We start from the raw sequence: 24,751 nt of genomic DNA, 5'->3' as shown, positions 1-24,751 counted from the left end.
CCGGGATATAAGACACGACTCGCTGTGCTAGGGGGCGTCTCCCGATGTTTTTTTATCGATCACATCTGCAAAAGCAGACGCTGAAGCCCTGAGCCAATCGAGTGGTGAGAGGAGGTTTCAGAGGGAATAGAGATTTAACATGAACATTAAAATTTCTGTTTGAGTAAATCTGTGTTCAGTGGTTTTTCTGAGAATACAAGGCCTCTCCTGAGTAAATGTTTGTGAGTGGATTAAAGGTCATGACCTCCAATGCTGTGATTGAAACATAAAAGATGTATGCGCTTTAGCTGCAGAAATGCACTTAAGCCTGAAAAAAATCTAGGTTTAGTTAAATTTGGCTTTTTAACTATTGTTTTCACCCTGACTCCCCTTTTATTCATGCTGTTAAAACCTGCAGCTGCTGCACCGCTCAGTCTTGTGTTGTAAGCCGTCTTTCTTTCATTGTTTTGTTAAAGCGATGGCAGATCAGACTTAAAACCCACTGCAACAATTTGTCCTGTAACCTGAGGACTGTTTTGTTACGACATGACGTGAATCACAACAAGAAGTGATGCAGGGAGAGCTAAAGCAAAACGCTGGTGAAGTTTTTAGTAGTGTGTTTTTATGAGATAGTTTTAGTGTTTGCCCCCGCTCACAAATTGAAATTGTAATTTATGCCACTAATAAACTGTACGGTCTGCCCCATTACTTTAAGATAATTAATATCAATTAAGAAGAGTTATCACTTGCGGAGAATAAACTGTAAGTTCCTGTAAACTTTCTAAACTTTTCTAAACATCCACTAACACCACCTATTCAGAGCAAAATGAGATTTTGACCTCAGAGTGCAACCCACTATACAAGAATGGTGCTCAGTGGAGCATATACCTCCGCCAAGGCCCAACAGTTAAATTCAATCAAGCTGCCCCACACTGCTCAAACTCATAGATAAAAGTTAAATATGCCAGATTTTTTTCATAAAGATCCATAAATAATACTCTGAGAAAATGGTCAAAATCTTTTTTAATAATCTTGCTGTTTAAGAAAGTGAAGAACAATTCCTGGATCTGTCCTTTTGTCCGGATCCATGCCAAAGTTTAAAAGCTCTTCCCTGACCCGTCCCTCCACTAACAAACAAACATAGAAACCAACAAACAAACGGATAGGGCTGAGAACATAACCTTCTTGTCATAAGTTGTCACCTGCATATTGCTTCACTCTGTGGCAAACACTCTCTGTCTCCAATCCTACTAACCCACAATAAAAACAACAAGAGCTTTAGCTGCTGTTCTGATCCACTAGCCAACTTACTGCATAAACCGATTTAGGAATCATGAGATTTCCAATCACCTGACCCCATTCACGTGGCGTGATGGCCAGTGTACGGCATCATGAACCGTGTTACGTGCAGGTTAAAACGCAGACAACTGGACCTGAAGTGGTCAGATCAGAGGTGTCACTGAATCCTTTAAACCCAACACACACAGAGGTCTGTGAGCTGGAGGCCGAGCATTGTAGTCAGAGACACATTAATGACTAAGAGCAATCACAGCAAAATAACACACAGCAGTATTTCCCACGACTGAACACACTCACAGGAGGAAACATACAATTTTTTGTGTTTGTCTGTGTGTGCATTTACCCACATGTTTACCTGGATAGCAGTGATTTATCACCTACTATAGAACCTCATCCCCTACAGAGAAAAATGCTTTCATGAAACACAGGGGTCACACAATGGAAAGCAGTTAAGATGACGGCATCTCCACACACACACACACACACACACACACACACACACACACACACACACACACACACACACACACACACACAGACACACACACACAGAGAGAGAGACTCTGAGATTGCTTCAAGGCTGGAAAATTCAGCAGTAATTAGCTTTACAGGAAACTCTGCATTAGTTAAATTTATGTTCTAAATTAACGGGAGCAAAGTATTTAAATTGCTAACTCAGGACCACCAGGAGGTGTCTGAACCCAAACCACCACTGAGATCTTCGTGCAATCTACTAGATTTTCTGTGGATATCACCATCAAGTGCTACAATCGACTGGCGGCTCCTGTGTCGGCCGGCCAGGATATGAGACAACGCAGCAAAAGAAGATGCAGAGAAGTTGAGATGGAAGGAGAGAGGATGATTAGTGGCTCTCCCTCCTGCGCCTGCAGCTAGGTCCCGCTGCACATATACGATCTCAAAGCTGATTCAATTCATGAAAAGCTTCCTGCTGAAAAGTGTAGACGGACACCCAATGTACTTAACTTTCTCATTAGAGAGAAATAGTGCTTTGAGAACCCTGAGCCGGGCTCTCCAGGTTCCTCCCACAGTCCAAAGACATGCAGGTTGGAAACTCTAAATTGACCATAAGTGTGAGTGTGAATGGTTGTTTATCTATAAATAGCTGCTTCGAGACATGGGCCGGTGATGTTTGTAACATGCGACGGACGCAAAACTGAAAAAGAAAAATTAAAAATATCTCAGGATGAAAATGGGGTGTCATACACGTGCTGCTCCAGTCATTTCTGTGTTATGTACGGATGGATGGACAACAACTTTATTAACTTTGCTACTAGTGTTGTTTTTAGCTCCTCACTACAAATTGACAGCACAGCAGTGAGACTAATGCGCAGCGAGACTTCCATTATTTAAGTTCTCTGAGTCTTTGCAGCTTTGCCGTTTTGGCTCTCTGCTGAAACAACATAAGAATTGTTCTTACACTTTTATTGTCCCCCCTTAGCTGCTAATAAAAACCTAGGGAAAAATGGAGCAAACAATGAGCAAAGGACACAGACAGACATGTAAATGTCTCATTAAAACAAAAGATCAGTGGCAGTGTACACACGTTTCATCTGCAGCCCCGGTGCTGTGGGGCACACCCTTCCTGTCTAAGACAAGGCTTGCTCACCCGCACTGATAAAAATACACCCGCAAGGAGGACAAGAAAAGATAACACTGTGACTCTCTGCCTCTCCTAGCCGCAGGTGCTTGTCTCGCAGCAGCAGGCGAGTTCATGGGGTTTATAGCAGCGATGTCTTCATATACACACAGATCGCTGCTGCTGCTGCTGCTGTTGTGGGAAAATCTCAAACTTTAATATTAGAAAAAGATTTAATATTTGAAATTAATATTCATGCACATGATATACACAAAGAAACAGGACAAACACGACTGAGTCCGAACTTTTCTATCATAACACGAGAGCAGGTAAATGGGATAGAAACAGAAAAGCAGGATTTTGGCTTTCTCGGCCTGTGAAAGAACATCTTATGGGATCAACTTTTCTTGAAAGAGAATTTCACTGCAGCAGCTTGAAACTTTAAAAACAATAAAGCAGCAGCACAAAGCTTGTGATACATCGCCCACAATGTTAATTACTTGAGAAATATCCCATAACTAAAATTTAATTTCATATCATCCGAATTGAAGATTTACATGATCAGACCTTAGCTGGTGCATCTCTGTGGCTGTGAACGATGCTGATCACCTGGATTATGTCTTACACTGAACATTCTGACGACCTGTCTGCTGATATCTGAATCCTCTCTACGGCGTGAAAAACATCCATTCGCCACTGCTTACACATCAAAAATCAAACAGCACACCTCCCGTATTCACTGTTTCTGAGAAAATGACGGAAGCTGCTACTTGTAACAATAAATAAATGTGACAGCCGTGTGATATCCGTAAATGTGAGAGTGTGTGTTTGCATGCGAAACAAACCTCTGCTGTTACCGCTATAGCGAGAGCTTGTATACGTGCTTGTTTGCTCGTGTCGTAAAGCCCCCGAGCCAACCACCTTCTGCTCGGCCTTTAGAGGCAGGCAGCCTTGTCGCAAAGAACCAAATAATTATATGTTGGTGTGCAGCCGTCTGTCAGCCGCGGTGGTAAGACCGTCATGTCAGTGCAAGAGATGAAGTCAGCTCCCACTTAAATACGACAGACGGTTAATGTCGCACTAAAACTGCAGCAGCATGTGTGTGTGTGTGCATGTGTGAGTTTGTGTGGATAAAGAGGTTGGTGCGGCTCCGTTCTTGTGTTTGCACAGAACACACACTAAACCATCATGACAATTATGTACTTCCATGCATGATGAATTAGATGCACTGGCTAAAATATCAGTAATATACTGAAATAAAAGGAATTTAACTGCAAAAAATGTAATTCCATTGAATTAAAATGACATGTCACGTTGCGAGGTATTGTGTGCACCCACAGTTACAATGTGCCTGTGCTTGTGTATTTATATCCAGTAGAGTATAGGTCTGCGGCAGATGCCATAATCTCCTTGCAGTCATACATTAGGATGAGATTATGAAGGCTATAAAGTGGTAAGAGCAGTTTGTCACTTTGGTGTATTGCCACTTGTGTGCACGCACGCACACAACGTATACTACGGCCTGAGGACTATATAGGGAGGCACCCGGCAATCCATTTCTGCAGATTAAGCACAGAGGTGCAGTAGCTCAAATGTAAATGTGATGTGGAAAATGGAGACTTCATCAGGTATAGAGAGAGAGAGATAGGGTGGGGGGGGCATAAAAGAGGGAGGGAGAGCTAGAATATAAAAAGACGATGGGACCAAGGGAAAAAAAAGAGACAGAAAAGGGGGAATAGAGCAGCAGGATGAACAATGCAATTTTAGAATTGAGAACAAGAATAAAAGTGAATGGCATTTTCTTTTCCAGATAATTGGGACAGGTACTGTCTCCTCTGTCATTCCCTGTTGCCCCCCCCCCCCAACCACCGCCCAGCCCCCTCTTTCACTGTCGACCTTCATCTGTCTTCATCTCCTGTTACTCCCCTTCAAAATTCTCCTCACTCGCTTCCAATGTAACACCAAAACAGAAACTTTTGATTTTTCATTAAAAATGTTTGGACTTCATTAAAGTGTTGGCACGTTGTATCTCTGTGTGTGTGCGTGTTTGTGTGTTGACACAGTTTGTGCTCAAGTGTTTACTGTTTGTCGACCATTGGCTGAGGATGTTTTTAATCTCAACAGACTGCAAGTGGTCATGCTTGTCCCACCCGCTCAGCTGGGAAAGCAATGTTCCGTGAGTGTGTGTGTGTGTGTGTGTGTGTTTTACAAGACAAGAGAGGTGTTATAAAAAAGCTGCTGAGTCACTTTTCTCTTCACATACATGTTATTAATATTTACACATCATACCCACAGTTCACTAACAAAACATTCAACTATCCAGTAGCATCTCAAGTACAGCTGCTGCGCTCATTAATTACACAATATATAATCAATGCATGTGCTCGCAAGTCTTTATGCAGATGTGTCCATCTGCATCTAGACACGCGCGCACACACACACATATATTCTTATGTGCATCCATCCATGTGTGAGTGTCTGACTGAAATCAGAGTTTGTCCATTTGTGTGATTATTACAATTGCTTTCCCTCAATGCATCACACTGTGGCTGTGCCACTGCGAATACTGATGGACAGCCGGCAAGACCATTTGGCGTTCTGTTCCCTCGTGAGTTCAAGTCGCATTTAGATTCAGTAAAATCCCTAAAAAGGACAAAACACTCTGACATACACGAAAAAGTTGATTCATTAGAAATGAATACAGCACATTTTCTTCAACCTGTAATTTCATAACTTTATAGAGATTGATTTTGTTTTTAATTCCATGCATTCTCTTTTCAAAAAACATAAATAAGACAAAAGAGACAAAATCATTTGTAATCTATTTACTGCACAATGACTCGCCTTTAAACAGATCCTGTTTGTTTATGAGCGCCTCCCTCCTCGCCTGAGATATTTCCCACCAACCAATCTTCCAACTGTTCAGCATTAAGCAGTCATGCTCTCCAACTGTTGACTAATAGCCATTTTCTAAATAAATAATTTGTATAAATAATTTCTTCTGTGCGAACGGTGTAAATCACTGTTCCAAATGACATGACTCCACCCTGAGAGTGTAATTCATGCTAAAACCAGATTTAAGCCTGTTTAATGCTCTAATGAAAAGTGCTGTATTTATATGTGGCTGGTAGTCAGCAGTGTTGTGACATCAGGCCCATCTGTGACTCAGTCAAAACCCCTAATGAGAACATTACACACACACACACACACACACACACACACACACACACGGAGAGAGAGAGAGAGAGAGAGAGAGAGGAGTGACTGAGAGTGATCGATGCAAACCTTGCCACCTCTTTTGACTGCCATCATCCCTCTCCTCCCTACCTCCTCCTCCTCTCCCCTGTCTCTCCTGCTCCTCCTCCTCCTCCGTGCTGTGCGCTCACACACCAGGACTCAGGGCAGCGGGTCTAACTCGATACAACATGCAGCAAAAATCAATGGAAGACAGAATGAGACAGAGCGAGGGGGACTGAGCAGAGGAAAATAAGGCCAAGTGGAGGGGCAACACATTTTTGTACAGCACAGGCGGGCTCTGCGGTCCTGCCAACCTCCATCTTGAGGTGCACAAACAGGCAGGAACTCAAAAAAAAACACATCTGCATTTCTATCCTAATGCCCTCTTTCTTGTTATACTTCAGTCTAAATATCGTGACAAAGGTTTCAAATTACACCTGTGGACCTGCAGAGTATTATTTAATATCTTTTGAAAGACATTATTGTTTATTAGCAGAAGAAACAAAACCTGATTGATTGACTATAAGCAATTTCAATGCCCCATGAAGTCATAGGTATATGCATCACACATATTCACAAATCCAATATTCTGTTGTCTGAATTTATTCCGCCATGAATCCACAACAGCCTGACACACACACTCCAGTGTCATAGTATTTCCAACACCCCACCCTTACTGCTCAGACAGAGAGAACCCTTATATTCATCCAATGGCAAGTCGCAAGAGAGCAATTCCCAGGGCTTTGGACAGACATGCATGCATAAACAACCTGGACATAAACACACACAAGCACACACACAGTTTCATTTGGAAAAACAACCAGCTGTAGCGTATTCCCCTGCCTTGTTCAGCTCTTCAGATTGTTTTGTCTTGTTCTATTAATGATAAATGTTTTGGTTCTCTTCTTCTCCTTTTCTCTAAAAACAGAAATTGTTGCTTTATAAAGACAATGAAATAAAAAAAAAAACTGAGTAAACAAACATTTCCCATTAGAAATAGGAGTTGTATGCCAAAAATGCTTAAAAATAAAACCTGACAGATGCCTAATTATTCATCTCCCTACTTCCCACTGTTTCTCCATCTCTTTGCAGCAGTGTATATATTCTCTTTTAATATGTTTCACTCAGTTCTTCTCATTACCGTCCCCCTTTATGGCCCCATATCGTCTCCCTCCTTTGCCGATTCAAACAGCATTAATGTTAAAAAAAACAGGAAAATAGAGCTGAAAACAATTTCAAATGAGTAAAGAGTTAGATGTTAAAACCAAATCCTAAAAACACCCATAAAACCTCCATCCTTGCCTCACTGACTCCATCAAAGTCGTCCTTTCCCTCTCATTCATTCATTCACTTTTCCCCTCAAATCTGTCTCCTACAATTCAGATATTTCCACAACCTGAACTGTTCTCAATCCCTCATATTCATTTTCCTGTACCACACTTTTCCCCCCTTTCACTGTCTTTCCATCAACCAACTCACAGCTTCATCCCTTATCTCTCTCATCCCCATTCATTCCTCTGCTATTACTCTTATCGCTCCACTCTCCCACCAGTGTGTATATGCCAATGTGCCCGTGTGTGTGCGAAATCACTAACCTGCCCTTCTGGCATGCAGAGCAGAGCCAGGCTTTGTCCCTCTTGTTGTAGGTGCAGCAGGTCTTGCAGACGTTGTACTGGCAGTCCAGGCACTGGCGCTTGGGGTTGAGCAGGAAGGTGAAGGGCGCGCAGCAGCGGATGCAGCAGTGCTCGTTGAAACGATGCTGCTTGGAGAGGATGGAGCATCTGCTGCCTTCCTCCGCCAGCTCCTGCTTCATCTCACTGAGACCGAGAGAGGGAGAGGGGGAGAGAGAGAGAGAGAGGACATGAGGGGGAGGGGGAGGCAGAGTGAAAGGGTGGTGAGCGCCTGGTCGAGAGGTAGAAATGTGAAAAAAAACGGCAGAAAACATTGATGTGGAATAATTGAAGAAGCTGTGGCAAATGAAAAATTAAAAGGAGGGGGTGGGGACGGTCATAAAACAAGAAGGGGGGAGGGCAGAGGGGGTCATGGGTTTGGTGAAAACCCTTCCTCTCTCTCCCTCCTTCTCTCTCTCTGTCTCTTATACCAATTCTGTGGAATTAATGTGATGGCTGGCATTTCAATTTGGGAGGACCTGTCATGCCTTGTTTGCCTACATCAGTCAAAACACAGCTGAGGAGAGGACGGCATGCTCGTCTCCTACATCCTCCATTTAAACAAGCACGAGCATTCCCGTTGATTAAAATTATGATGATAAGGATATGAAATTGCCATAAATTGAAGGTTGCCTGCGGGAAGACCTCACTATCAACGCACCACAAGCTCGCCTGAGAGGAAAACACAGCTCTTGATGAAAAGCCTCCACAGTCAAACTGGAGGGCCAAAAACGACAGTTTAAACCTACCTCAGAGAGGGAGGACTACAGAGCAGCTATAATCTTAACGCCTCAGAGAATTCTTCACACTACTGAACTATTATGGATTATAACATTATAGTTATGAAGAAATACTTGACCTTAGCTTGTTTAAAAATCTAATAAAATCCACAGCTACGAAGTACATTGGCATCCCAGCTGCACAGGACTGTGTCTATCGTGAATACCTGCCTCCTCCTCCTAGGAACAGAAATTCACCATTGCCATAGAGCTATTACTAAAACACACCTATGCTCCAAAGTTAACAAGCAAAATAATAGTGATGTTGGAGAGGGTGTCCTCATCACAGGGACTTTCTTATGAAATTCCCAATGACACGCCATTTATATTTATGTTCATGTTAGGATTCCCTCATTTTTCAGTCACTTAAGAGCTGTAAAGTGTGTCTCTGAACAACACGAGGCAAACTACACGGATAGATTATAATCATATATGATTCCATTATTCAAAATGAGTACAGTGGAAAGACAAATCTGGATTGGTTGGTGATGGTAAATCATGCAAACATAACCACATGCTACAGACTGGCCAACAACATTACTGCTCTAAATCACTTCAGATAAAACTATTCACTGAAAAAAAACAAAGCTAAGAGCTACATTTATAAACGACTGTCAAGAAAGCAAAAGAGAGAATAAACGTAGAAGAAAGGTTGATCATTGGTGATGTGTCACGAAATACGTTTGATACGGAAACGTTAATGAAAATGCTGTTAAATTGTGGGGGTTGTTTAATCAGTGAAGCAGCTTTGTTATCTGTAGCCTGTATTCAACTGTTTACATAAATTATGTACATGTTCTTTTCCACTGCAGGATTTGTGCTGACTGGGCAGTGCACCACAGTCAAAGAATAAATTATGTAATAGTGTGCTTTGATATCATAAACCTATCATCATCAGTACATATTACACTGGTGTCAATTATATTTAAAATAATGCACAGTTATGAGGAACACTTAAGTAACACATTCATCCATGTTTACACTGTCGTCCAGCAGTTGTCATTAGGTGTGAAGGGAGGCTGAGAGGCAGTGATTGAACTGTTGCTGCGGGGAAGGTGTGAAAGTGAGTTGGGCTCCAATGAGCAGTGAGTGAATAATTTAAAATTCTCCTCGATACTCAGCCAGATTACAGCCGACAGAAACATAGAGAGGGTGGTATGTATGGTACAGGCTAACAAATGTGTGCCCAACACAACAGATCTACTGTATCCTGAGAGAAAAAAAGCATGAGCACAGTGATATACGCAACACATAATTTATATTTATATATATATACAATATCATACAATTCAAACCTTACTGATATATTGGTTGAGTGATACATCAGCTGATATGAGCCTTTCTTGTAATTACTGTACATATTTGAAAACTTTTATTTAACAAACTAGAATTACCACCCTGTGGTTGTATACCTCTGCCAACCGGTGCAGTTTCAGTCTTAATTCATTTTCAGATTCATGAGGTCACAATGACCTTTGACCATTGAAATGTAATCAGGTAATGTTTGAGTCCAAGTGACGACTGGTCACATTTTGAAGAAATTCTCAAAAAGCAAACTTGAGATATAATGTTCAACAAGCCAGAAACATGTTTAGTGAGTCCCCTGTGACTTTTGACCATCTAAATCTAAGCTGTTAATCTGAGTCCAAGTGACCGTTTGGAGCAGATTTGAAAGGATTCCCTGAGTGTGTCCCTGAAAATGAGCGTTCACAAGGCAAAAAATGCCTTGAGTCCAACTGAATGTTTGTACCACATTAGAAATTCTCTCAAGGCATTCATAAGATAGGAGGTTCACAAGAATGGGAGGGACAGACAACATGGAAACCAGCTATCGACTATATATTTGGTTGTTTTTGTGTTTCCTTTTTTAAACATTTATTTATAATTAAGTTTTAAGTTAAACTACAAAATGTTATAAGGATTGTAAAAAGGGTTTGACTTCTAAAAGAGTCATTGCCAAAAAATCTTAAAATAGATGAGCCTCTCATATCCCAAAGTTGTATGTTCTGTCTCTATCTGAATAAAAACCACCAAAGCATATAAGGAAAATTAAGTGTATAGCAAAACAGAGTGCTAAAAGCAGCATATTGCAAATTTCCTGAGTGTAATATGTGTACGTGCGGATGTGGATCTGGGGCGGGTAGTGGTGGGGGCATTGCAATCTCCTGCTTCCCTAAGTTGTTAACGTTGCTCCTCGAGCAGATCCTCCGCTGCCTCACTGATTGCTTTTCATATGCATCATTAGACACACAATATTACCAAGATGAACAAACCATTTCATACACAGTGTCGTGTGAGAGTGGGTGGGCTGCATGTGAGGGGTGAAGGGCAGCGGTGAGCATATGAATAGATACTGATACTCACACACACACAGACTTTATTTATATATGCCAGCATGATCAAAAGTGGTTGCAGTATCATCATGCACAAGGTTATAGATGCTGGGGAACAGAGGACCCAATGAAATTAAAATAATTCAAAAGGGCATCCAAGTAAAATGAATAAATGTGACTCTTCTAATCAGAGCTTCAGGAATCTGGTTCAAAAAAGTATAAACATCACCAACCATAGCGAGAATGTGATAGTAGATTCAGAATACATTTCTGTGTCAATAACTCCAAGAAGATGTTGCCTGGAAATCATTTCTTTCAGTCCTGATTAGGATCACAATCTATATTTTTCTTTCTCTCTGTGTCCATGATCCTGGATTAATGAACAGCCCGGTTAGATGATGGCTCGCTCCAGACATTAATTAAATGAGTGGGCAACTGTACAGATATATCCACGGACAACAGCGCTCTGTCATCCCTGACGTCCCCTCTAATTAACTCACCTCTCGGTTATTGAGACATGAAAACCTGTGCTCATCTGGCGGCCATGTCTGTAGAAACATGCGGGTCATCCAGATGCCAGAGAGGTACAATCCAGATCATGAGAAATAACATGAGTCGCTCTTTATCGGCGATGAGGCCTTTTCCATTACAGAAATGTCCCAAGATGTGCAGCTTAGGCTAATTTGAGACTAACTTGCCTGTAGGTGTGAATGTGAACATGGATCTTTATATGTTGGCTCTGTGATGCACTGGTGACCTGTCGCCCAATGTCAGCTGGAATTGGCTGGAATCCAGTTTTCTCAAAGGATAAGCTGAAAAGATAATGGATGGATGGAGGCAACTAAATGCTAAGCTAAGATCAGCTACTAAAGCAACCTTGAGAAGAGATGGTTATCTCCACTGGCAAGGTCAAGAGTTAGCTTTGGGGCATGAGATGACCATTTTCTGCAATATCACAACTGCTCAGATCATCAATACTGTATTTGTGAATTTGTGAAGGGTATGTATTAACACAGCTGTGTTGTTGGGTTCATAGATGCATATACGTGCTTTCACTCAGAGCACAGACATATTTTTATTTCAAATACAAATGACATGTACTGTAGATTCATTATGTGCTACATTTCAATCTGAAGGTTACTGCTACTTATTCAGTATTTAGCTCCAGAGAGGAAAAGCAGCAGCAGCCTCTCACTCACTCATTCAGTCATTGATACACCCCAGCTGAGCCTGGTGCTGGCTTATGGCCACCTTAGTTATCAAGTGATGAATACATTATTTAATGATGAAGTTGAACTCATTAACATTCACAGTGTTACCTTCAAGTCAAAACCACAAAATGTTTATTCATCAAGGTCAGTCGTTCAATTAAATAAAGCTTATTCACATGCTTTGGAATTCTAGTGCTGTAAGTTGATCATGGTCATACTTAAAGCTGCAACAAATGATTGCTTCAATCACAAATAAGTCAATTAATAATCGCTGAAAAGGCTGAAGTTGGTGATGCTAGGAGTAACACCATAATGAATTAAAGTTGCGATGAAATGAACCTGATCGTTCATTTTTTCCATTCGTACAGAAAGACAACTATTCACCAAATTGACAACAAGCTGATGTCAGATGCACGCCCATCTATAAAACAATCACTGTAAAGCACAGGTAGACGCAGCCTTCGAAGGTGAGGAATGCACGATATGAGTCATGAAAAGTCTATATTGCAAAATGAAACCAAAACTAACCAAGTATTATGTAAATAATGTAACACAGACATTGGTTAGGACAAGGTTTGATTTTCAGGTGTAACATTAAAATATTGAATTTACAATAAAATAAAATAGAGAAAAGCAGCAAATACTGACATTAGAAAAGCTGGACATAAAGAACTTTCGGCACTTCGGCTTAAAATGTCTGAAACAGACTAAATATTGATACAGTTGAACATTGACTCTGTCGGCTTAATAAAGGATTATATCCAGCTGTAGTTTGAGTTGTGGTCAACTTTTACCTGAGCATTTGACCGGCTCAACATTAAATCAATATCTCTGCTCCTGTGGGCGACACTGCTCCACAGAACATTAATGAGTACTCGAGGAAACGAAAAGGACAAGCACAGGGGAAAAAAGCATTTCAGTCTTCTTCAGAATCACCAATAGGGACAAATAATGTCAGTTTGTTCAAAGAGGGATGGAGAAGAAGATGATCATTCATGTGCAAAACTTCCCATCAAGATGATTTGTTGTTTTGTTTGTCTTGTAAATGCTTTACAGGAGTAAAGTGACTCCCAACTAAGGTACTTCAAAAACAAGGAAAAATAAAGGCAGGTCCTAGGTACAGCATAATTACTGGATAAAGAGCCCCACTATGCCACCTCATATAACCCAACATGTTTATTAGACCATTGATTACTTGAGTCTTGGGTGAATGTCAGCAGGATCTATCGCAGCAGCTCTGGATAAATGAGGCACCACAAAAAGTTTGCTGTATACTGAAAGTTTACAAGAATCCAAACTCCTGAATTAAAAACTATTGATTATGTAAATATCACTGCAGTGTATATGTGTTAAAGAGGGGAGCAGTGCATACGCAGCTGAATACCAATTCACTTAGTCATTTAAAATCAGGGCAGCAGAAGGATATCTGGATGTAATGAGATGCAGTGTATTTCTGACAGCCTGTCACTGGCAAATATTGTTTGTGCTGAAGATCTATTAACTTGCTTCTCTCATCGCACATTTTCCATCAGTTCTGCCCTTCTCCTCATTCTCTCTCTCCGTCTGCACGCAATCTATTAACATGGTTATTTTTCTCCCTCTGCTTTCTGTCCATTTCTCTCCTTCAGCACACAAACAGGCTCAAGCTTCAGTTTCCAGGTGAAGTTGAATTATGTTATGGCAACATTTGTAATTAAGATAATGGTACTTTGAGGTCCAGCAGCAGTCTGGCAGCAAAACAAACAATTGTAGTTTTTTTTTTTTAAAGAAATAATGTATCACCACTTTCATCCAACACACAACTGAAATGCAATGACATAAATCAACTTAGGTGCACACATAAGATTGTGTTTATATTATGTAATGTTATGGAATCTAACTTGGTATTTTTAGTTACTAATTCCATTTTCTGGTTGTCTGAGTGTTATTTAATGCTAAACAAGAGGAGGATTTGTGACTGTAGTTTCATTACACAGTGCAAAGTACAAACTGTGAGTGACTGAACAGCAAATTCATTTCTTTGTACAATTCAAATAGAATTACAGCCATACTAATGCTGCTTTATAGTTTAGTCCATGTCCCACCCACTAACATGGATGCAGCACAGTGTGGGATCTATACTGCAGCTGGCCACCAGGGGACAGGGAGCAGTTATGTTGTCTATCTTTTTATGCAGTCATTGGCTCAGACAGAGCAGTGTTCTGAGCTAAAGGCCAATGCTAACGTGTCAACATACTCAATACAAAGATTGTTTTGCAGGTATGATGATGTTCACATGATGTCCACCTTAGCTTAGCATGTTAACATGCTAGTATTCTCTGATTAGCACAAAACAAAAATGTGCACCTGATGCAGATTATGCATGAATATTTTTTTTACAAAGAATTTGGGAATAAAGAAAACCTGCACATCCAGTAAAAAATGTTGATGGTTCAACATAATGTCACAGACATTTGAAAAGAGAAGATACACACTCCTGTTAAAGTTATTTCAAGCACAAAACATCACTATTTAATTTGATATTGCTCTGCATTACGTTACAGTTAACAGATGGTGCATTGTTGATACGGATGAGGAGAGAATCCTGGAGAAAGCGCAAAATATACCCTGGAGTCTTTGATCAGCGCTTTGATCCGACTACTGCAGTGGAAATACCCACAAAAGCAGCATCTACTGTTCACCAATACACCAGTAAATCATATAGCCCCAGAGAAGAGGGATGTGAGAGCACACCTGGCTCTGTGTGTGTGTGTGTGTGTGTGTGTGTGTGTGTGTGTGTGTGTTCATGACCGTGAATTTATTTATCTTGGGTCAATGTGCATTTTCAAGTGTACAGTAGCTAAATGCACTTGGTAATTGTGAATTGATCGTGGGCTTTCGGAGCATTAAAGGGGCTTTTAATTGAAAGAGGGTAATTGCAAACGTTAAGATCTTGCTTTCCTGTTTCTGTGCAGATCCGTGTGTAGGAGAGTGAGAGTGTACTCAGCCCAAGTACATGTAGGGATCTTTCCCTGCTATTATTCAACCTGAAGGCACATATTAACACGCTCTGCTGGTGTGTATGTGCCTCTAAGTGTGTGTCTTATGTGTGCAAGCATGCATTTCTTTAAACACCCTGAGTGCATTAAAATGGCTCCAGGATGAAAAAAGCTCAGAGAACGGAAAAAATTTGGGCTCAATTGAAGCACAGAATTTGCATTTGGACCCCGACTGGGTGACAGCAGAGTCACGGTTCATCCAGCGTGAATGCCAGATCCAACAGAGAGCACAGAGACCCATTGTAGACAATCTCAACTCTCTTTCTCCTCTGCAATGCAGTGGCAGACAGGCAAGTGGGTCATAAATTTCAAGGTAGTGGGTTTCTGACGCTCGGCTATTTGGATTGTCGGCGAGCTGTTGATTGAGGCGCTAGTGTCAGGAGGCTGGTGAGATGAGATGAAATGACGGGGATCGTTCTCATCAGATATTCACTTTAAAATAATGATAAAAGTGATAGATGAATGGAACACTTATCAACTAACAACGCGTTGCATGCTGATGCTGTAGTTAGCACTGCCGCCTCACAGCAAGAAGGCTTGAGCTACAGTTCAGAGAGTTGAGTTTTAATTTGCTCCTCGTGCCGTCATAACTATCCTCTCCTTCTGCTCACAGTCCAAAGTGATGCAGGTTGCAGCCTCCTGCGACCCTCGATGGATAACCCGTATAGATAAAACTACTTTTTTGCAACTGTAAATGTACATCAGCACTCTCATCCTTGAGCAGATCTGACCAAGTATATCTCTGACAACAGATGAGGTTTGAGATTCAGTCAACAAGATACTTTTCTCTGACCAATTTCATCTGAAAACAACTGAGAGGGACAAGTGACTTGAAAGGAGACAGAGATACATAATCACCACAGTATGTCATCTTTCTTCAAATGCTTATGGTTTAAATCTGGAGGACCACACCATGATGTGCTGTAGAGACTCCTGTTTTTACTGTAGCAACAGTGACTGAGAGTAAAGAATATCCATGAACATATTCATCAGAAAAAAGACAAAATTTACCTCATGAAACCTCAGAGTCAGAAAGCAGCCGAGAGGCAGTTTCCCTTCAGCAATCGATTAATAATTTACAATTAGCCTGTGGTCTTAATAATTTTACATTCCAGTGTATTTGTAGATTAACATTTGCTAATTAGCAGAAAGCTCATAATATAGGCTGGTGAATGAACAAGCTGAATGTTATTAGATTTACAGATTTTTTGTTACGAACCAAAGTACTGGACTCATTAAAATAAACTGATGACAGCGCTAAACCCTAAGTCAGGGGATCCCCAAGATGACTAGTTCATTCTGAGGGGCATGAATGTTTTACAATAATCCATATATAAAAATGGATGTCAAATAACCGGCAGAGGGCGACTCTATTGGTTGCAAAAAGAGGTCAGATTCTATGAAGTCTATGAGAAAATGACCCTACTTTACTTTTTGAAATACAAATTTACTAAAGCAGTAACTATTTTCTCAAGGACTTTATGGTCTCAATTACTAGTTTTAAGTCTTCTCCAATACAACATGATGTTTTAAGGGCTAGCCCCTGTAAATTATGTTCCTATTTTTTAGTAAAATAGACAATCAAGCAATATGTGCATTGGGGCGTGGATACCAATGGGTATAGGTTGCAGGTGTAGGGTGTCCAGTGTCCTCAAGCTCTCAGTCAAAAAGTCAAAACGTTGCTGGCCAAAATGCCAAACTCAATGGCTGACGTCAAACCCATCAAACAGTTGTTAATATTTTTTAGTCCAGCCCAAAGTGATTAACCAAAAAGAGTTCTAACCCTTCCCATACTGTGCTGTTTATTTGGCTAAAAAGTGTCTGTAACCACTTTTAGTTCCTCAGTCAATATGTCTATGAGATCTACTTTGGGGTGAAGACGTCTTTGTATTTCTATATTTCACTGGGAAGATAATCAAATTTTAAACACTGAGCTCAAACTTCTTTGCATTTTGTGGAGGAATGTGGCTAATTTATACAGCATGCATTATTAATCATGTTCATTTTTCTGTGGTGGCCCTGGTGTGATATATATTCATCCACTGTATGAACAAAGAGAAAACAGTCTTGCTCAGCTCTGCTGCCTCTCTCTCCCTCATCTTCAATGCATTCTTGATAATGTGGGCAGTGGTTGCTTTTCATGCACAATATGTCTTCTTGTTGTCCACCTTCTTCTCCACCTGACTATCCTTCTGCAGGTTGTGTATGAGGGTCAAGGTGACCACATGAAATGAACTAAGATCGCAAGATGAACACACACACACACACACACACACACACACACACACACACACACACACACACACACACACACACACACACACACACACACACACACACAGCAGGTAGAAAAATACCAGAAGTGTAGCATTACTCAAAATGTCAGAACAGCTCTCTGTGAGTATGACAGGCCACTGCTAGTCCTATACTCTGTATGTGTGTATGAGAAATTATTATATGCAATAAACTCCTCTCTCGATCTATGCACCCCCTCAGTAAGTTTTTCCACAGGGACTCATTGTTACAGAATCAACAGACATATATAAAGACCTGCTCCATCTCTTCACTCGACCCTGCAGGCTTTCCAGCCCGTCGAGCTAAAAGGCATGTTAGTAAACACTGCAGAGGAGAAATCCCATACAGTATGCAGGCATGTAAGTATGAATGGATGAACGTAGACATGCACACATATTAAAGACACATGAGTGCATAGGACTATTCCATGCTGTCCCTGCAGCGACACTTAGGGTGAGTCAATTTCGATACAGCCAGAGGAAGACTTCAGACGAGAAGCATTATTACACTTTCAAATCAATTCCATTCACTTAATTAACATGATATACAGTAACTGCAGCCATCTATGTCATTCAATATCCTATTAAAATTAATTAACTTGTCTGCAAAGCATTCCTGACAATCTTCTCACACAGGTGATGCATTCGATCGGCAGAGATTTTCACAGCACTTAGAGCCATAATCGATTACATTAGTATAATCTGATTTCAAATTGAAAAAACGTTGGCACCCACACTCACTTTTGGCACTGGAGAGGTTTGGCATATATAAAAGTAGGAATGTTAATAGAGCATATGTATATATAGGGAGTGTTAATATTGACAGGGCCAAATGCATTGTTAATGCCGAGTTTACCCACAGCTTAATAGGGATGAAAGTCAGAGTTATTATTAACAGATTATCAGGCAGGCAAGATGGTGGTTGAAGATAACGTCACACTCCCTCTTTTCATTTTCTTACTCTGTCACCTACACCTCTTCAACCTATGATACCATCAGTCCATCTTGTGAGAACACAAGTTTGTTCCTCACACACTCAAACTATGGCTTACTTCACCACTGAGCTCTATACACGGAGAGTTTTAAGCTCCTTTATCCCTCCTTTTCCCCCAATCTCCTCTCCTCCCTGGTGAACCCCGAGCTAAAACAAAAGCCTCAGGGTGGGGATGGGGTGACTACTCTCTGAACCAACTTTGGCTGCCAGAGATTATCCAACAGGGCAATAATGAGCCCTCACTTTTGGAAACAATCCAAGTCAAATGTGTGCTGCACTGATAACGTTTCCAGTCGGAATTGCCGGCCTGCGCTGCGACTGTGTGGTTGTGTGTGTGAAAATGGGGGAGAGATAAAAACGTGGTTGAAAACAGTGTGCGCAGACAGTTTATTGCAAGTCAGCAACATGCCGAGATCGTTTAGAGGTGAACAAATTCATTCAGTTTGTATTATTGTTTCAAGCCTTTAATTACTCATTATTGACAAAAACCATATGTATTAATCTGACCGTAATTTCTCTGCAAAGAAACAATCATTTTCAAGAAAAATTAAGCTGTAGCGATGCCCGAGGGCAATTTCATGGACTTCAGGGCGACTATTTATGACAAAGTCCCATGACTGAACTCATGTTTTGAAACCTAAAATGAAGCCAGATGCATAAACACCAATGACAAAGTAGAAACTAAGGTCAAAAAGCATGAAAGTCTGCTTATGGAGTTTTAATTCATCCATCCACTGAATGTTTATACCGCTTCTCCATCAGGGACAGACCAGTCTTTCACAGGGCTGACATACAAAGACAAATGACCACTTACACTCACATTCAAACCTTCGGGCGATCAGACTCATGCAAACATGCAATCTCCACACAGAAGGTCCCGACCAGCCAGAGGGTTTGAACCCAGAACCTTCTCAGTATAAGGCGACGCTCTCTGCACCACTTGTACTAATTCATTGGGGGCTCGTTTTTTATGTATCAAATCAGATTTTTCCCTGCACACTGTTACCCACTTTAATCAATACCTCCCTCGCCTCATCAAACACTCCACTGAAGCTGCATCACACTGCTTCTCCTTCCGTTCATCCGTTCATCCCACATTTCCAGCTCTATCTAAGATTAGCAGCTGCCGCCCATACAAACCACAGTAACAAGCGCAGATTGTTCCCTAAATCCTCAGCTGAATAATCTCTATTCACAGAGAAATATCAAACCCAATGTACCAAGAATCCAGTGCAACTGCCAGCCACACCAAGAGGAGGAGAAGCAGGGAGGGAGGGCAAAGGCAGCGGTTTCTCAGCTCACTTTCAACCCCAGTGCCTCCATGAGGGGGGCAATGAAGTGTTTGTGGTGAATGGACGAGGCAATTCTCTTGTTATGCTGCCACCAGGGAACAATTACAGCCTACAATATGTAGCAAATGCTCTGCAGTATGTGTCAAATAGAGTGAAGCAGCAGTTACAGTCATATGTGTGATTCTCTGGATTCCCATTCCCATGTTTGATGACTTGAGATGTGACTTCAGGCTTAAAAACTTAACATCTGCAAACACAGCAGTTTTGTTTTCATCTTTACAGCCATGCATTTTTGAAAATTGAACAGCACCATAGCACCGTGCTGGTTCTACAACTGCCTGTTTGAAATGGGCTGTTTGCTCGGCCTGTGGTGATGCTGGTTGCAGCTTTTCTTTCTGGAACTGTAAAAGTGACCTGCAGGGACTGAGCCAAATCCTACACTGCACTTTCTTGAGCCCTTAACAATACACATGTTAAATGTAAAGCTGATGAAATAAACAGCTCCCAAAATAAGCTTTCCACATAGAGACAGGGATTCATTTCTGGAATTAGTAGACAGATAAATGTTTCTTATATTCCTCAGAAAGTATCATGCACATCAGCAGCTTGTGATTCTTCATCTCATCATACAGTGATAATACCACTACAGCTGTAATTGCACTACACATTGGTCCTGTTTTAGCTATGGTCTATGAATGTCGGGTACGAGAGGATGTGCTGCTGTGTATTAAGAGGAGTCCTGGGATAGCCGCCAGGGACCAAGTGGCTATTTCTGTGGTAACAAAGACGCAAAGCTACAGAAGAGCAATGTTCGCCGAATCCCCCTGTGATGAGCGGAGAGAGCTGCATGAAGGAGGAAAAATAAAGAGGAGCGAAGAAGGAAAAGACAGACAGAGAGGAATAATTAGGGGCAAACTAAGTAGAAGGAAGGAAGGAGTTATTTCTGGCAGATGCCAATTCAACTACACAAAGGGGGAGTTTGGCGGTAGCACCGATTTATTGGGGGCCCGCGGGCTCCCAAACTGACCAAGACTCCATATACCCATTAGAGTGAGGTACCCTGACTGGCAGCCTCCAACCGACATCCCACCTGCTGTACCCTGAGAGAGAGGCAGGGAGGGTGAGGGGGAGAGGAAAGAGAGAGAGCGGGGGGGAAATGTCTCTTCCAGCAGGATTAGAAGAAGCATGGTTTCTGTGCATCTTTGACATATGACACTTGTCACATTATACCACACACACCCACACTATTGCACACATGTACACACACACACATAGTACAGCAACGAACTCTCACTCTCTTTCACGCACACACACATCAAATCAATCCGTTTCACATGGACTCACACTCTGCCAACAGCAGGGGGAGGTGACAACACACACACACACACAAAGGGACAGAGTCACACACACACACACACAAACACACACACACGGCTGCAGTGTGACTGATGGTTGTGTGACACACACCCCTGTGGTTCATTTTCAGGGCCAGGGAGAGCAGCCTCTGTCGGAGGTGATTTAGGGAAAGACGAGGCAGAATATGGTATTGGAAGTGGAAGACAAGTTATTGATTGCAACCTGAGAAACAAGGCATTTGTAACTGCACAGCACTTTTGATTTGAGCACCAGTGCTTACTGCACGAGTGGTTCAATACAACAGTAAATCCAGCAGTGGTATACTTGCAAATGAGTGGTTTATCAAGAAGGGACAATTAAAGAAATCGAGTGGGAAAGATGTAAGAGAGAGATAAAGAAAAACCCTCACAAATACTGAAAGGAAAGCCACTGACCGTAAATGTATGCTGATGAATCAGTGTAAATAACAAAACCAACAAACCTAATGCACTTCCTACAGCTAACAGACTTGGATATTGGCTTTATGATAATACAGTGCGGGTTGCAAATCAATTGAATCAATATGACTGACACCCTCAAACTACGAACGTCAGGCATTTGGAACTTGGTCCTGGCTATTTACACCTGGGACACACAAGGAAACAAAACACAACAGCTTATTTTTCTGTCCATACACTTGAGGAAAAAACAAAAGAATTTGTTGCAGTCCCACAGATCTTGTACGAACACGCGAAGGAAGCTTGTATTTCTAAAAATGAAATGCTATATTATACATCCTTATAAAAAGAAGACTGATGGGAGTTGCAGATATTTGTTATACTGGCAGATTAGATTTAAATTAAATCTGATCATAACCCTGACTTTCATGAGAGTCATTCAAACACCCACATTTTCTCATCACAGTCATTTTAATGAAATTACCTTTTTAAGCTTGTAACAAAGTTTTCTTACAACTGCTGCTGTGAACTCTCTTATGTTCAAGCATCCTTAAATAACCCACACATAAATACAAACACAACGTCTATCTATGATATATGGACAGCTTACACCAAAGGGTGCCCCGGCCACACTATGGTCTTGTCCCTTCAAGCCGCACACATTCATTTCCAGCAGCAGTAATTATTTCCTGAGGCAGCTGATAAAAGTTTTTTTTCCTTCATCTTAGATTGACATGTGCAGACAGAAGCCCACGTGTAAATCTTGCAGTTACATGGAGGAACTAATGTGCTCACTTGCCCAAATGCAAACTACTCAGCATCAAACGATCACGCAGGTAAGGCCTCTGGGAGTTAGAAAGGGAGGAAAACAAAGGGAGTGTGAACTCAAAGAGAATTTTCACACACTCTGTCCTTGCTTTGGTCACCTTGGGTTTTCTTGTAGCAGTTGAGCTAGAGGGCAAAGCAGATAGAAAAACTGTGAGTGGAGGGAAGGAGATTTATCACAGCTGGACAGGTGTAGCTGAGGCAGAGGTTGAATGACTGGTTCTGTACCTGCGAAATTACTGCGACGCCAAAGGAGACTTCCAAGTGTTTTTGCTCCATCGGTTGCAGCATTTTAACCTTAACCCACTGCATTAACCTGCAGAATGACCCCGCAGCAAAGACATGGAAACTGATACTGATATGGACAAACATGAACTCATACCTCCCAGCATGCACGTCACTTAATTCAACCACTCTCGACATACTCTGCAACCACAAGCCACATTGAATTACAATAATATTGCATTCAGCTGCAGGAAAAATGGATAATCCATTACAGGATGGCCAGGACAGTCAGAGAGCCATTTGTCATGGTATTCAGACTGCCTCATTGCATAGAAGCATAAATGCCTGTCAAGTTATGTCAAAAGTCATCAATGGTGTGCAGTCATGGTGAGTAGAGAACAGTCGACCTATAATTAAACTGAAATAATACTTGTGGTACTGAACAGCTCAGGGGTTAACAGCTGATCAAGTACCCTCGGCATGAACGGAATATTTCCAACACGCTCAGAGCGGTTGACCAATCACAACAGATTAGGTGGCGGAAGAGCTAAAAAGGAGCATTTCAGACAGAGGTTGCAGCAATGAGTGAAATAATACATATTCTGAACATGACAGCACGTAAACCTTTTCTAATAGAACCCCAAATCAAAATCCTGGTCCTGTTAGTGGCGATTACATAGGCAGTTTGGGTCTCAAGTCATTTTGGACTCCGCCTTGATTGGTGGTCAATGCTGGACTCGACATGAGGTGATCTTGGCTGAAGTCCTGGAGCTAATATGTCCCTGGCCAGTCATCCATTCAATAACTCAATTTAATGAAGTAACAAACCTCAGTGACAGCGATGACAACGTCCGACACAGCCCTGACACTCCCCATCCATTCCCCTTCAATGGTAACCTGACATTGACTCATCAGTCACACTGTAGCTTATGGCCTTAAAGAGCAGACACACAGCGCCCTACATACAGACGCCATTGAGTGAGTGTGGGTTTCTTGGTAAGTTGGATAAGAGAGCAGTGTGGTAGTTGCAAAACACAAATAGTGCGACAGACACATGAAGATAGGTCACACACATACATTCTCTCGATGAAGCGAGAAGCAGCTGAGGCTATAGCAGTTTAATCTTGTTAAATAATATACAGGAAGTTGTTAAAATGCCATAAAATGTTCTTATGCTTCACTTGAGAAAGTATTGAAGCTATAAATGCAATAAATTGCCATCTAATCTATAACGCGATATTATTATATGTGCAATTTATTTTAATTAGTGTAATTACACTCCTTCCAAATCCATTTGATAATGGCTTAAAGGTGAGATATAATTTTTGTGATGTGCAGTAATGGGCTGTAATTATTACCTTATCTTAACAGTTGAATTTTATAACATTTATGACAATTTAATGCAACATATTTTAGATCTACTGACACTCATTTCACTTGCGGCACCACTATGCTGCAGCTCAAACGTTGTAATATCTCTCTCTCTCTCATGCGCACTCTCACACTCCATTCACGCTCATATGGCACGTCGGTTGAGATCCAACGCTTGCAGATCAGAGACTTGGCAGGCAGTCAGCTCGAGTCTGCATGCAAGGGCACGCAGTGTGTTTACTTCACCATCAGCGAGTGACAACCTTCGCAACCCCTGATTCCCAGCTGAACAGACAGTGTGGCAGCCATTTATCTCCCCATCTAATTGCTGTTAGCCGTCTCCCACTGCCACAGGATGGGGAATGCCTTTGAAAAGGGCAAAATACCAACAAAATACTACAGATTGATTACAAACTGTAACGTAAACAGCTTTTCTAAATCCTTGCATAAGTAAAAGATTAAAAAAGGGGTTTCACTTCCATGTACTGCATAAAGTGACACTACAGAGGCACACACTACAGGGTAAGGTTTCTCACTTTTAAGTTTAACAAATGAAAAAAACAAGGAAAGAATCACGTATTAATGGAAGAAATTGAGACTATAACAATACATTTAATCCTGCATTAGCTATTTAACGTGTTCATATCATCCTTAGTAAAAATGACTTGGTGTTATGTGACAGATCTGCTCTTACTCTTATCCCACTCAGAATTGCCAACTCCTATCAGTGTCTTTTAGCTTATTGTTTTGGTTTTCAAGCCTTTAGTATAATTATTCACACTATCCAGGCAGCTAGTTAGCAAAGGGGGACTTT

The 24,751-nt window shown here is 41.3% G+C and overlaps 1 protein-coding gene across 5 annotated transcripts in view; it reads right to left on the bottom strand.

Annotated features, from left to right (window-relative positions):
- The window catches only part of myripb (myosin VIIA and Rab interacting protein b), a 121,594-nt gene that overhangs the window by 44,138 nt on the left and 52,705 nt on the right, over positions 1-24,751 (bottom strand). For all 5 annotated transcript variants that reach the window (XM_069512060.1, XM_069512059.1, XM_069512061.1 and 2 more), the window contains one exon: positions 7,708-7,929. In XM_069512060.1, coding sequence (XP_069368161.1) covers positions 7,708-7,929 — 222 coding nt within the window. The remainder of the gene's footprint in view (positions 1-7,707; positions 7,930-24,751) is intronic.

The sequence above is a fragment of the Paralichthys olivaceus genome, chromosome 17, assembly GCF_024713975.1.
Source record: "Paralichthys olivaceus isolate ysfri-2021 chromosome 17, ASM2471397v2, whole genome shotgun sequence".
Classification (NCBI taxonomy): domain Eukaryota; kingdom Metazoa; phylum Chordata; class Actinopteri; order Pleuronectiformes; family Paralichthyidae; genus Paralichthys; species Paralichthys olivaceus.
This window is presented reverse-complemented; position numbering and strand designations above follow the sequence as displayed.